The 16,564-nt window shown below is 28.6% G+C and overlaps 1 protein-coding gene across 1 annotated transcript; it reads right to left on the reverse strand.

The window, feature by feature from the left end:
• Nucleotides 1-1,449: 1,449 nt before the first annotated feature.
• LOC112682977 (jerky protein homolog-like) lies at nt 1,450-2,270 on the reverse strand. The gene is made up of 3 exons (XM_025553775.1): nt 2,228-2,270; nt 1,857-2,170; nt 1,450-1,761 (listed from the first exon to the last, which is right to left on the reverse strand). The coding sequence occupies exons 1-3, from the start codon at nt 2,268-2,270 to the stop codon at nt 1,450-1,452; spliced, it is 669 nt and encodes a 222-aa protein (XP_025409560.1).
• Nucleotides 2,271-16,564: the final 14,294 nt, after the last annotated feature.

The following is a 16,564-nucleotide window of genomic DNA, read 5'->3' on the forward strand; positions in this document are numbered from 1 at the left end:
GGACTCATTAAAATATCCCCGTTGAGTCTGTCCGCCTATCCGTTAGTAACCAGTATATAGGTAAGTTTCTTAATATTAAGATAATTAATTACATTCATACTGGCCAGGGTTGTAAATAAATAAGTATAAATAAATAGGTAACAAAATATAAATATTTAATTCACTTATATATTAATTTACTTATTAAATGTATTTAGGTTTCTACACATGAGCAAGTTAATATATTAAAGTAATATTTGAAATTAATTCTTAAAATAAAATAAAATTGAGGTTAAAACATTTATTAAATTAAGTTGCACATGAATACTTTGAATTTTAAAGTTTAGAACATTTTATGCACAATAACTCGACCCTTCTAGCCGTGTTTCAACTTATTTTCGAACTTTTCTGTTTTCGTCAGACGAATTTCTGTTTTAAGTATGTTTACACATAGGAACTAATTAATATCTCTTTATAAACGCAGTACATAACATTTCCAGGGAAATAATTCCCGGGAGCGTAAATAGTAATAAACATATATCAGGTATAAAGATTCTGAAGTATTTCTATAGAATGATTTAAATGTAGAGAAATCAACGAAAATCCGTTACGGCCAAATATTGGCTGCATTATAGTATCAGACAAATTGTTTTTACGGGTATTACGTATAACATAACAATTGCGGACACGGGGTAGGTTATCAATATAATAATCGCGTACATAAAGTTAATAAGCACCATATGAGTTGTGAACAAAACGTAAAAAGGTAACATACGAATTACGGACATAAGTACAGTAGAATATCTATTATCCGAACTAATTGGGACCACACCTAGTTCGGATATGCAAAAGTTCGGATATTGGAAATATAAAATAAAATTTTTTTATAATATGATGTATTAATTAAATATTTTTATAATTTAATATTTATTATTATAATTAATATTTCATTAGAATTACATACATTACATTATTAGAAATACGAGTACATTACATTATTAGAAATACATTACATTTACTTATTTTATTTATTATATTTTTTGACAAAATTATCAATTTTAATTTGACGATGAGCTGCAACGCGCTCTTCTGCAGCTAAGTCTCGCAAACGTTTAAGTAGAAATAACTGTGTTGGACAACATTCGGCCTATTTTTCAAACATCTCAAGACCAGTTTCAAAAGCAGCAAATGCTTTAGCAGATGTTGGTCCTTTTGGTGCACCCATACTTTTATCACTACTGTCGTCACTTTCTTCATTTTGCAACGAAGAAATGATTTCATCGCTATCTAATATTTAATATCCTAGATCATTTACATCAGTTGCTAACCAATCAATAGCGTCAAAATAATTACAGTCATTAAATCCTGGAATTTCATTAAATAAATCAACAAAATCATCAAGATTATTTAGATCAGTTTTTTCTTGGCTTTTAACTCCATAGAAGCAACCCAAAACTTCTTCCAAGCATTTCATAAATTTTTCTCAGTCAAATTATCCCAGGCATTTGCTGCCATGTAACAGCAGTGTTTCAAATTCAATAATTTTGAAAATGCAACAACACTCTCTTCAGTGCCTAAATTTAATAAAAGTTTCCTCAACATTTGTTTTCGGTACATTCTTCTGAACTTTTCGATTACTCCCTGATCCATGGGATGAATCAAAGACATTACGTTTGGTGGAAGAAACATGACTTGATAATCTGGATCAATAAAATTTAATACTTCGGTGGATGGGTGAGTGGGTGCATTGTCTAGTAACACTTTACCTGTCTTGTGATGATCCTGACGCCATTTTTTTTACATTTTTTATGAAATCATTTTCAAGCCAATTAAGAAATAATTTAGAGTCAATCCAGGCATTTTTTTGAGCTGTATACGTTACTAGGTAAACTTTTGAAGTTCTTGAAACACCGTGGTTTCTTTGATTTTCCTATGAGTAGTAATGGCAATTTATGGGTCCCAGTAGTATTAGCACATGTCATAATTGTTACTCTTTCTTTGGATACCTTAAGATCACGTGCTGCATGTTCTTGACAAGAAGCAAGTGATTTTTTTGGTAGTGCTTTCCAGAGTAAGCCACTTTCATCGGCATTGTGAACGGAATCTTGAGAATATCCTTCTTTTTCCACAAATAATTGGAATGTTTGTTTAAAATTTTCAGCGCTACTTGAATCGGCTGATAATAATTCACCTTAAATTTATAACTTACGTATTCCATGTCAAGATTTGAATTTATGAAGCCAGCCACTGCTGGCCTTAAAATCTTTAGGGCCCTTAAGTTTTGTATTCATCTCGAGAGCCTTTTCAAATATGGTCCAGAAATTGGTTCATTTAAGCTTCGTTTTTGTATAAACCACATTTCCATTGCTTTGTCAAGATCATGATATTTTGCGATTCTCATAACTTTTCTTCTTTTTATTCCATAATCACTATTCATCTTTGACGCAAAATCCATGATTGCATGACGGTTGTTTTTAATATCTGTAACTGTTGCTTTACCTATATTATAAATACGAGCTAAAGATACGCTAGTCTCACCTTTGTCCAGTTTAGCAAGAATTTATATTTTTTGTTCCATCGTAAGAACATGACGTTTAAGTTTATTAGACATTTTAGTTACTTGACATTCGTAATATATTTGTCCGATGTATAACGATGTGTGTGCGGTAGAGAGCCGAGCTAAACTGACAAGTTATACACTAGGACATCATTTAGATAAGCCCGTTGCGTTTTGGTCATTTACTAATGATTGACTAATGATTTATGATAATTTGATAAATCGATAAACCGGTCGGCCGACCGACCGAATACGAGTTTTCATGTTCGGATAACAGAACGTTCGGATACGCTAATTATAGTTCGGATAATAGAGGGTTCGTATAACGGAGGTTCGGATAATCGAGGTTCTACTGCAGCGGTTCTCAACCTTTTTTCATTCACACACCCCTTGACCACTCACTACTACTTTACGGACCCCCAAATGCCAATTTGTCATATATTTTTACATAAGATAGATATGAATTTACGAAATAAGTTTAATAATGAAAAATTTGATTTATTTTGATCAACATGCGCAATACATTGTATGTATAAAAATAAATAATAAAAAATAATATTGAGTTAAAAATGTAATTTTAATGTGATCCTTGAGCTTGTTTGCTAGCACTTAACTTTTTGAAATCTGGCTCCACGGATGATAAATAAACTCGTAAGTCTGAACTCACCGAGAGTCTATTGCGGTACTTATTTTTAATAAATGTGTATGACGAAAAGGCTCTTTCCACTAATACAGAGCTCGTAAACGGTAGCAAAACATTGAATGCTTTGTAAGAAAGCTCAGGATATTCGTCTTTCACATTAGCCCAAAAGGTGATCAGTGATTTTTTTTCAAGAAATGCTGCTTGGAGTGAAGAGTCCGTTTTCAGTTCAATCAATTTTTCTTTTTCACGGGCTGATAAAACTGCAGATTTGAAATAAATTTCACTGAAAGGGAACATAATCCAGTGGTCTTCTTTTTCACATTTAGGGAAGTATTTTGCAAAAGCTGTTTTAAGCTCATTCAAATGTTGAACAATTTGGTGTTTGATGCCTTGTGATAAGTTCATATCAGTTTCACTGAGAAAATCACGCAGTGCTTCAAAAATTTCTGGTTGGTTATTCTCAATACACGTTTTCCAGTATTTTACTCTTATTATACACTTATACTAAATCGTATAAGTTACGAAAAACCTATTTACAACATTTACAATATTTCACTACTAGTTTCACAAGTAATTTCAATTAATTACAACAAATTTCAATTTTTCCGCCATTACGCTTTTTTTTTTCCGGGGACCCCCTAATACCTACTCGCGGACCCCTAGGGGTCCGCGGACCCCCGGTCGAGAACTGCTGTTCTACTGTATCACTACTAGTTGCGAAAAAATATTCAATCATTATTTTTAATATAGCGATTACGAATTCGAGTTCCGATACGGAAGGTGGACGATTGACATAATTGTTTATACTTATTGAAATTATTTTAAATCAGTTCAACGACGAATTTACTTATTTCATTATATCTCTCGACTTTATCAATTAAATGTACAATGAAAGAACTTAAAGGATTACACACGAATGAAGGTTTAAATTCCGTTTTCATCGCATAACGTGTAATGAAGTACAATGGTACGCTTGTACAAAAAAAAAAATCTATTATGCATTTTTAAAAATTGATACACAGGGTGTTCAAATAGAAAATAATTTTGAACATAACCATGCGGCTGTTGATGAATTTACGTGGTAAGCATACAACAAGTATAAGTAAGCAATAGTGTCTAACTCTAGCGGTAGAAGAGTTATGTGAACGTACTAGCAAAATTATACAGTCTGAGATTCACTAAATGAATTAAATATACTTGACACAAAGGATATACATTTAATCTGAACATAATGTACACACTGCTCGTATGAGTAAGTATCCAAGATTACCTATAACACTATTATAATTTTATGCGATGATTTTTTTTTTTTTTTTTGACGAAAGTGTTGTTTTAATGGTCGATAATTTTTCAAGCAGCTATTTAGTTAACTATTCGTGGTTTATGATGTAAAGAATAATATTTACGTGCTATTATTTTTTTGTTTGTTGGACAACAAATTAGTTGCCGATTATTATTCAGCATTTGAGTTATTGTAAGAACGTTCATCAATAATACCGAATACTGTTTTTATTGATTTTGAATTATCTATTCACTCAGCCGTTCGTCTGGTATGGTCAGTGACAAAAATAAAATGATGTAGGTTCCATTTCGGATAGGCTTGGTTCAGAAAGATACAGTCATTGGGTCAAGCTAAATTATATATTATCGAGGACGAACAAAGAAACGGTTTAAAAACATTTTCGGGATTGCCATTTTTGTCATCAACGAAATGGATGATTGTTTTATAGACGAAATGATGTCTATGTTGCCGGTTAACTGTACTGCTTTACGCGATTTTACAGATAACGTACTTATAACCTATAAAAATACAAATTCTGCAATGTTTTCTCCAGATATATGAGCTGAATTTTCTCCTTCAATTTTGCGATCCACGAATGCTTGCGAGAGTTTTCACTCTAAACTTAATGGTATGTTTTATCATAGTCACCTTAATATATCGACGCCTTAGTTCAAGACTGTAATAACTCAAATTTTGAAACTACTGGTTCTAGAATGAAATAAACGACCTCTAGAGGTGAATATTGCAACTAAAAGTTATTGAATTATAGAATCAAAATCGACGTAATTTTGCAAATAATATCACGTAGATAACTCAATTCGGAATACTTTTGAGTTATTGCTGTCTTGAACTGAGGCGACGATATGTCAATTAATTGAAGCCTTAAATGAAAGTCCGACTAACATATATACAGATTTTATTTGAAAAATATGTTTCTCCCAATTTTTATGATGACTATACATTTATAAAATTATTTTTGAAAATAATGATTACCTACTTAATATTTTTGTATTTTTATTTTGCTACATTTTTTGATCATATACCTATTTATTAAAATGTTTTTAATCATTTTTGTCAAATGCTTTGATTATGTGTTTATAAAATAAAAACTGCTTAAATATTTTTGTATTTCCAGATTGCGTCCGCGACCTAACGCGATCGTTATCCTTACACAGGAGTGGTTTGTCTTTTTATATTGGAGCCACCGTTTTTAGTTTGGGCTGATAATATAAATATTTATAATAACAGTAACATTATTGATCTATACGACATGAGCTGTATTATTGTAGGTATACTATATTATTACATACTACAAAGCTATTTAATACAATTGATATCAGGAACTTGGTAGGTCGTAGGTACAATATAATTTATTTTATTCAACGTATGCTTTAATATTACATGTATTTATATTAATCAATAATGGATCTGCAGACCGCGTTGTTATCAGTACTCGGTAGGTACATAAATAACTGTTGGTTAATGCTTTAAACGGAGTCAAAATATTTGGGTCTCTTAACTTATCTAAACGGGGTCATTTTAAACAAATTGCAGGTGCCTGAATTTTGTGTCAGTTCGCCCCTGCACTGACATGATATATTTAAATGAATCGTTATCTCGGAGGGCTGCTGGTGCTCTGTGATATTTAATTCCAAGTCCCTTTGCGCGAGTCGAAACGAGATTGGTGCTTGAGTGTACTCTACCGCGGCACTCTTGTGATATTATCATAATTTCGACTCGTTTTACCGTGTATATATTACGCGTCAGCGTGATGGATTGTTTAAACTTGGCTGTTGGAAATCTCGATTAATCACTTTACACGCGAAGAATAAATGTTGTACAATCCACTTCATTAAAACACTACGCCGGAAATTTTCTTCTTAATGACATAATGGTAGTCGTCACTGTAATGTAATAATGTCGTTATCAGCCCAAACATGTCTTGTGTGTATAACAGTAGTAGGGCACAATTTTAACGGGTAGAACACGATTGCGCACGTTTGTCCTTTTTGGTAACACGATTGCTTATGTTTGTAGATTGGTAACAAAAAGGTGGGTAAGAAAAATAAACACGATTGCGTAAGAAATTATATGCAACATTACCAAATTCACTAATTTCACTAATAATAGTAAAAATATTTAGAGATCAACAAAAAAAAATCAAAAATCAAAAAAATCAAAAAAAAAACATAAACAATAAATAATAAACATAAATATGAGCAGTGTTGGGAATAGATAATGCAAAATGTATCTAGATAAATATGAAAGATAATATGTCCAAATTCATCTAAATAAAGATAATAGATAAAAAAAATATCTAGATAAAGATAAAAGATAATTTCATTTTTATCTAGATAAAAAAAAGATATTTTAAAATTTTTTTTTTAGTCAATATTTAATATTTGTAATAATATCTATGAAGACTCAATTATAATCATTATTATCAATAGGTACTTAGATGTTTAATGTTTATTGTAGTAATGTTGTGTACCATTAAGCAGTATTTACATAAAATGTACAATAGTTAATGCTAGCTAATCACTAAAATGTTACTCAAAAAAAAAAAAATAAAATGAAAATTGTTCTGTACGTATCAGGATGAATACAGAATACATATGAAATTATTTTAAGTTCACAATATTATTTTCCATATAATCTTAATTTAATGATTTTCATTATTCTATAAGTAGTTACGACTTAACAGGTTCCAAGAGTGAAGTATTGACTATTCAGCGTATGAGTTACACGTGTATACTAAAATCAAATACCTACTATATTTGAAACTTCCATGGAAAAATAAGAAATTAAGTTTAAAAATACCAAGAATATTTTCTTGACATGAAAATACAAACAAAATGTCATACCAAGAAGTAATAATTACTTATTAATAATACACGAATTATGATTATGAATACAAAATCTTTATATATATATATATATGTAAAAGAAAGTTAGGTTAGTTATAGAATTTATAATTCAAGAACGGCTGGACCGATTTTTATGATCTCTGATTTGTTGGATTCGTCTCCGTACAAGAATAAAAATAACTCTTACCTTGGCAAGAATACAGAAAATTATCTAGATAAGTAAATATTTTATCTTAGATAAGTAATTAGATAACTTAGCGTTATTTATCTAGATGAGATAAAAGATGACAAAAAATCTATCTAGATAAGTCCCAACACTGAATGTAAACAATAAACATATACTAACAGTTCTAATAAATATAGACAAACAATAAGCACAATAAGCATAAACAATAAATATAACAGTTATATCGACAGTTTTTATTTTAATGAAATCATTGTTAATAAATTATTTGAAAATGCTTAAATTTGATTTCCCTGACATTCCGACATCCCCTGACACCTACTATTTTTACTGAAACTCGGAAAATACCGTATAACGGTAATAATGGAATTTTGATTATATCTGATATAGGTATTTGATATCATTAACAATAAACATAGGTAATAAAAGCTATATGACATGTCTTATTTTTTTTTTTTTTACTTTTGGTTTATAATTTTTATGGAAGTAATGGGATTAAAATGGGACAAAAAAAGTCCCGTTCAAAGTTTATTGGGACAACGAGACATAATGATAAAAAAAGGGACAATCCCATTTTAAACGGGACGTATGGTCACCCTAAGCTAGATGTACATTTTACGGTGTATGGTTATAACAAATTATAAGATTATCAAACCATAATCAAGTTCTGTATCATTTTTATCCATAATGGAAAGTTGTAATAAGATATTTTATCTTTCCTACGTCGAGTCGGGATACTATTATCAGCCTGTAGCTTATTGTATTTTTTTGTTATTTCGTATATGTTTTTCAGATACTCTAATACAGTGTTTCCCAACTGGTGTTCCGCGGAACCTAAGGGTTCCGTGAGCTTGAGCGAAGGGTTCCGTGAGTAATTTGGGAAAATATAAATTAATTAGCAATATTTTGATTTGGACATAGAACTCAATATAGAACTGGAATTGACACATTTCCCGATGTGTGGTGCGTAGTTTGTAGCTTTTCGGTGTATACAAAGACTAAGAATAAGTTTCAAAATCAACTGAACGCGGCTCCGGACTTACGAATCTAACTTTCAGGAATAACTCCAAATTTAAAAATAGTTATGAAAAGATTCCAATCTTCTCATTGAATCTATCTTAGAGGTAATAAGAGATAAATATTAAATTTTAAGCTTTGATATGTACATTTATAATATTTTAATAGTAATAAACAAAATAAAATGTTAAAGTCGTCTTGTTTTTTTTATATTAATGACACTCTTGTACCGGAAGTGTCCGGTAACCCACTCATTTAAGTATATAAAACATATGTCTGTATTAATATTATAGAAAAAATATTGGGGTTCCACAAAACGTTCAATCTCCTGCTAAGGTTCCGCGGGTAAAAGAAGTTGGGAAACACTGCTCTAATATACTATACTCAGAGCCGTCCCGATGGTGGGTCATGAGGGAGTGTCTCCCCCCCCCAACGAAAACATCAGTCGGCAATCGGACTTGTTTCATTATAGCCTAGAAGGACCTAATTTTACTTACGGAAAACAAATATTACATATTTCATAATACAGTGTATGCACGAATAAAATTTATATAAATACTTATTATGCAATATAAAATATTATTAAATATATAATTAAATTGTCAATTTTAAGAACGTGTGACATTGACATATATATATATATATATATGTTAAAAAGTAAATATACGACTACATATAGTTAATTATACTACATACATTGAGTAAAAAAATTGTGGTCGGCATTTATCATATTATTCACCCCCCCTTGATTTTCATCTTCGGGATGGCCCTGACTATACTCTATATATACTATAATATACTATACTCAAATATAGTATTTGAATGTTTCAAAGTTTCAATAAGAAATAACCCAACAAAAGGATACGCCTGGTGGTGCTGTGGCACTTTTATACATTGTTTTTTTTTAAGATTTTTATGTACATATTTAATTTTTTCCGTCGTGTAGGAACTAACATACGTACCCAGTTTTAACCGTGTAGAAACTTACACATTACCATGTAGGAACTGATGTATGTAATTGTTTACCTGCTACTTTCGTGTAAGACTTACTTTTCCCCTAATTGTCGGCGTTTTGAGTGAAGTCGGTGGTATGGATTCCAAAATAAGTATCGTATAGCGCACTCTGCTCGGCGTACGTAAAAATTTATGTTTACATTATTTTAGGTTTTTATTTTCTTTTAATTTTTATTCGAATGTATACAATATGCAATAAATTTTTGTACAAAAATCATGTTGAAAAACCATGAGCTAATGTAACAGATACGAATGATTTGATAACAACCCATCATAATCACTTTTATAATAGTATGTTGTGCATAATGCCGTAATTACGGGGGGGGGGGGCAAAGCAACGCCCTGCTAAAAGGGCATTATGAGATTAATTTTGGGGCACTATTTCTGTTATTGAATATCTTCTGTGTTAGTCTAGATTCAAGAATAATAAAAATTATTAAAATTAAAAAATGTAAAATGTTTATCTATTTATTAACAATTTCCTATCGATTTTATACGAGTATAAGTACGATATTTTAACGAATGGATCTTCGAAGGAAAAAATTTTTTGTGTCCGTATATAATATTGCCTACATTTAGCCCCGTTTTTGCAGCTATCAAAATGTGATAACATTGATAAAACGATAACATCATATTTATTATAATATTTTTATACATTGTTAAATTAAAATTAAAATAGTTAAATACAATAATAGTTAAATAAATTTAATAATACACAATTCGAAAAAAAAAAACACAATATTCACTTACGTCGTCATTTAAAAGGTACAATTCAAAAGTAATAAAAAAATATAACATTTTTATTACTCTCATATTTCTCCATACCTTTTTAAATTCAAAGTACCATATTTTAATCTTTATTAAACGAAGATAATGGATTAATTGTAAGATACAGCAGTACTCAATTATGGCACCAAAATGAAATTGGTAAATTAAGGTTTACTACAGCTGATAGAGCAAAATTGGCTGGTAGCTTATTTTATTTTATATAATACTATATTACCATGTATACTGGTTCCTATTCAAAGGATTTTAAATGATGTCCCAGATTCTGTGGAAGGAACAACATTGAAATGTTTATAGTATGAGTGTTATGGGGTAAATAGTTAATAAAATATATTAATAATCCAATTTTGTATTTTAAATACTGTAATAAAGATAATTTTGCCATAAATTTAGGAAAAGACGTTTTTTGTATTTGGAAATGACTAAATCTGTGTTGATGGGACCCATGGTTTAAATTTTAAACAGTTAGGTACGCTTTTATAACAAAAATACAAAATATTAAACCTAATTATAACATTTGTATTATATTTTCGCTTGAAGTATTCGCAATGAATTGAGCATTTTTAAATTTTAAATTACGATATTGTGTTTTTTTTTCGAATTTTGTATTATTAAATTTATTTAACTATTAATGTATTTAACTATTTTGATTTAAATTTAGCAATATATAAAACTATTATAATAAAAATGATGCTATCGTTTTATCAATGTTATCACATTTTGATAGCTGCAAAAAAGGGGCTAAATATAGGCAATATTATATACGGACACAAAAAATTTTTTCTTGCGAAGATCCATTCGTATATTTTATTCTCTTATAAGTTTTATAAACAATTTTGATATCTCTGAATAACATTGGTGATTGTACTGTCGTGTTATATAACCATGGTTAAAACACAGAATAGGTTTAATCTATTCTGTGGTTAAAGTATTTAATATTGTTAAGATCAACAAATAAAGTAATAATAACTCTATAATTAAAAAGTCCTTCTATCAGTATACACATTGATATTGAATTATTATTTGTTTTTCAGTTTACGACTTTCAATTTCAATTTTTGAGTATTTAAATTCTGACTATTCTTATTAATTATTATTAAAAAAATTAAAAACATGTCAACCAAACCTAAACAACTTAGTGGTCATCAAAAACGAAAAATAAGAGAAAAAAAGATCTTGAACTTAAAAAAGCCAAACGATCGTTGGATGCATTTGTAAAAAAAATAATTTAGATAAGGTCGGTATGTTTTATGTAATATTATTATTTATAACTATATTCATTACAATAATAATTACTCAACTAATTGTTGAAATATATGAAAAATAGAAAATGTACATTGTTTTATAATAATTCATAATATATATTATTATTATAAATGTGTCTATATTGTTTAATACTAAATATTAATATTTAAAAAAAAAAAAATATTAATATTAAGAAATATTTAGTTAATACCTATAATCTGGTTTTTTTAAGTTTGTCATTTAACTAATAAATAGGTATCTACTTTTAAACTGTTATATCTATACGTAATAAACTTTGTTTAATTTAATAATATACCAAATATTGGTGATGAGTCATCACTGATGACTATAATAGTTTGGCTATGAACGGTTTGACGAAAACTGAACAACAGCGTATTAAAGAGTTGTCTTTAGATAAAATTATAATAGACTTTTCAAATTTGAAGGCAAGGAGGATGAAGTTTTAAAGTTATATAATAACATTTACGGTTAATAGTTACTTTTTATATTACATAAATTTCTTTATTTTGTTTTTATTATTAAACTACCTGAGTAAGTGGTATTTAATATATTTCTAATGATACCATTTGTGATCTTTATGTTTTTTGTTTTGTTTATTGAACACTGATGTAAACAAATTTGAGAAATCATTTTACGATACATCATGATTGTAGTATAATTTTGGTTGAAAGAATTTTATTACAGGATGGTAATATTATGATGTACGGACAATTGGGGCACTAAAACTTCTGTTGCCGTGGGGCTCAAAAAGATTAGTTGTGGCATTTATTATTATTGTTAGATTATCGATTTCAAGTCCACTATAACTTTCTAGGTGAAATACCCATAATAGTTTTTGAGCTTAGAAGAAGGATAAGATGATTAGAAAGGTTCATAAGTCACAAGACGGGCGCATGAAGTAGTTGAGACCCGCGGTGGGCATAACAGTCGGTCGCCTATAACTTCTATATCCATCTTTATTAATTCATATTGGTGTATGTTTATAATTATTGTTTTTGCTGTTGTAGACTCTTCGATAATATTGTAATTTAAATTCATTTTTTTTGCAAGTCTATATTTTAAACTGGGGCGTCGTTTATCAGTTTTTATTTGTGCAAGTCGAAGATTTGATCAACTCGATTTCATTAATACTGCACATTATTGGTGATCACATAACCACCAATAATGCAAATCTTGTAAACATGTCCAAAAATGTTCTGGTTTTGAATGTTAAATAATTACAATATAGACTCATGAAATATGAGAATATTTTAACAGAACAACATTTTACGCCGATACTGAAGCAGAAAATCGGCTTATGTCATATTGGAGCGAGGAAAATATATTCTTTCTCAAGGGCGTATTTAAGAGGGGGACGAAGGGGGCATTCGCCTCCCTCCGTGGCTAGTATTTTTTTTTTAATATAATACATTGATTTATTTGAAAAATGTAATGTATAAATACTTATGAATATATATAAATTACTAGTCTATCATTATAATATGTTATCATTATAACAGGAACATGGGCTGTAGGCAATGAACTGTAAATTACTTTTAAGTTTGTATTGAAGAAAAATTAGTTTTGCCCCTTCCCTCTCAATGGCTTCAACTCAAATACGCCCTTGTTCCATCTTGAATGATGACAATCGAATGTTTACCTGGAATAAATTAGGACAACTCCTGTTTATAATATAGACCGTCATTCGAGGTCATATTTCGATAGTAGATGTGTGCAACGTGTTTTTTGAGCGTGGCACAAAAATCCTAGCGAAAATCATTATTGGTATAATTATTCATAATTGAATAGGTAATCAATTGTCAATAATTTCAATTTAATTTTTGAGTTTTCAAGATAATCTGTAAAAATAGCGCAGCAATCGCCGGTCGACAACACCCGGCCGCTGGGAAATATTCAAACGTAGCAGGTTAGAGAAATTCTTGTTTTAATTTCAAAAAAACATTTTCGCAGTATCTTAATAATTGTTTGAGCGATAAAAAAAATAGTCTGAACGTCTGTTTAGACAAAAATAAAAACTTTTTTATAATTATTTAATTGGTTTTATGTATATACGCATTGTTTTGAGGTGGTTTTTTTTTTAAGGACCAGAAAGGAACTCGCCGTCTCTCAAATCTTCTTGGAGTTATCACCAGGGGTGTATTTAACAAACCGTCACTACTATACCAAGTATGAATTTGCCACCATTCTCTTAAGAAAATAACTTTTGTATATTAAAATGTCCTTACATAATAATATTTTTTCAATATTATGCAATTATTAATTAATTTAGGTAATGTTATATAAAAACGTTTTGAATCAAATGTTATATTTTCTCATTATTTTTAAAAATTAAAATTGAATACTCACAAGAAAAGAATAATAATATTATTAATAGTTAATTAATCATAAAAGTAATTTTAATATTAATTATTCAGTTATGAATGGAATTGTATAATAACTCGGTTTCTTTTTTTTTGGGTCTGATTAAGATCATTTTTCAAGCTTTTCCATTAAAGGTTTTTCTTTACTGAGAACCATTAAACTTTTTCCAGCTCACATTAAATATATAATAAAATAGTGTAAAATAAAAATAAGTATTATAATATATGGTGACCAAAAAACACGTAATAATTATAATTAACTCTTACCATAGGTTCCAAAACTTTGCTCCGTGGAGCTCTTAGGACACGGCAATTTTTCTGAAGGGCTTCGTTCGGTTTTCCATAAGAAATGTAATAATATAAAATGTATTGATCGTTATTTAAATCAGCTAGCATATATATTTTTACAAGATTCCATCAACTCAAATGTAATTCATCGATACGTATACAAACAATATTAAAATTCCGATAAGAAAATATAATTTTTTAATCTTAGATAATATACATTCTCATTCCACTTGTTACCTTGTCAGGTTTATTGTATATAAGTATAATATTAAATATAAATTATTTAACTTTGAGTTTCTTTCAATTGAAATACATAGGTATCATGTGTAATATGCTACATAGAACACAAGCAAATAAAACTTAATATTAAATATTTCTTGCGGCAACACGAGAAAATACAGTTCAAAAGAAGGTTCTGTGGCTGAGAAAGTTTTGGAATCGCTGCTCTAACTAGTTGGAAACAATATCAAATATAGCAAATAAAAGTGACAATTATTATTTTAAATTTTTTTATTTTACAATTACAATTTTTTTTAAACAGATATTGTTGTCATAATATTATAATCTGTGTAATAGTTATAGCAATAGTAATAATATTAATAGGGGACTTCTTGTCTTACTAATATGTAGAGCTCGGATGTTTATGACTTGGCATATTTTTTTTACGTAACCAGAATTATACCCTAATGTGACATAAATTCGATTCATGAAATCTCGATTGCAAAAATACAAACTTATTTTGCATATTTTTGCATATTTGACATTTTTGAGCATATACATGTATATATAGATTGTTTCTAGATTAAGTAGCATATATTTTATAAATTATAAGTATAATATTAAAAATTGTCCATACTATTATAAATTATTAATCATTACTGTTAATTGTGTCATTTTCAGTTTACAAAAATGTCTTGTTGGATCGTCGAAGGTCCTTCAAATTTGAAAATATTAGCAAAATTATTATTGTACAGTGTAATCCTGATAATTAAAGTACTTAATCTATGAAAAGTTTAACTTTAATAGATCGAAAATAAATTCATATTTTTTTCCATATATATTAGCTGTGTTTTTTGTAATAAAGTAATTTTAAATACCCATTTAAAAGAGTATAGACTTTTTTTGAATTATTATTAACTATTTTTTGCATATATTTGTCGAAAAAATAGATATATTTAATACATTTTATGGCATATAATTACATATTTTTATGAAATTTTGATCATTAATATCCGAGTTTTACTAATGGATATTTTTTTTTTTTAGATTTTAGAAACATAAATAAACCCGCTTCTATAAACAATGAGATAGGCAATTATAAACCATAATCGTCATCTTCATCGACGATTCCCAGAGAAAAAATTAATATTATTTTGCTATATAGGAACAAATAAAAAAAATAGAAAATTCAAACACATCTTTCATAGTTTTGAAGTTGTAAAATTATAAATAAAAGAAAAAAAATTAAGTATTTTTTATAATTATAAATCTTACACATCACTATCGAAGTGAACATCGTAGATTAATATTGTTAGTAAGTTAATAAAGTTAATAAGTGTTTGTGGTTAGTTGAATGGCTTATGAGTTAGGGAATTATCGATTCCGTTGAAAATGTTTTATACTCTATTGTATAAGATCAATAATTTAATAACTGTATAATGAATTCTGTATTTTACTCTGCTACTCTGAACTTTATTTCTTAATTCATCATAATCATGAATTAAGATATTAATGGAAATATAAAATAGTTCTACGTATATTATGATAGTGTAAAATACAGATGATAGGGAATAAACTAAATATTATTTAAAACGTACGAGTATATATTCTTATAAATGAAAGTAAAAAAATAATATCCTCGCTTTGAACTTAAAATGGAATGCATAGAGTTAGGGAGTTACGAAAAAATTGAAATAGTTTAAGTCGAAATACCGAATTTTAAGAAAATAAATGTCATGGAATATTGAATTAAATTTTGAATCTAAAAAGAAAATGTAAAGTAAAGTCTTTCTTAACTGGTAAAAACGCATGAGTATTATTATTATGATTAAAATTAATATTAATCACTCATTCACAGCTCTTACACAATTACAGTAATAATATATTATACAGAATGTTCCTGAATAATATTAGGAATACCGATAATTGATTCCAAGCAACAAGCATTGTTTATGTGTTTAGATATACGACATCGTCGTGTGAACGTAAGATTATCGTAAAATACATGGTACATTGAATGTTTTCTTATCTAGCAGTCAAAAGTCAACTAGAATACGTCTTATCAGTCGTTGTGAATAGCTAATACGAAGCGTGTAACACTCA

This window comes from Sipha flava, unplaced genomic scaffold (assembly GCF_003268045.1).
Source record: "Sipha flava isolate LNK unplaced genomic scaffold, YSA_version1 217_pilon_pilon, whole genome shotgun sequence".
NCBI classification, from domain to species: Eukaryota; Metazoa; Arthropoda; class Insecta; order Hemiptera; family Aphididae; genus Sipha; species Sipha flava.

Excerpts from the sequence above, each read along its gene's own strand:
- LOC112682977 (XM_025553775.1), bottom strand. The coding sequence starts at position 2,270 with ATGAATACAAAACTTAAGGGCCCTAAAGATTTTAAGGCCAGCA. Across the intron at positions 2,171-2,227 it reads TAAAGATTTTAAGGCCAGCA|GTGAATTATTATCAGCCGAT; the intron begins GTGGCTGGCTTC and ends TATAAATTTAAG. Across the intron at positions 1,762-1,856 it reads TCAAAAGTTTACCTAGTAAC|GATCATCACAAGACAGGTAA; the intron begins GTATACAGCTCA and ends AAATGGCGTCAG.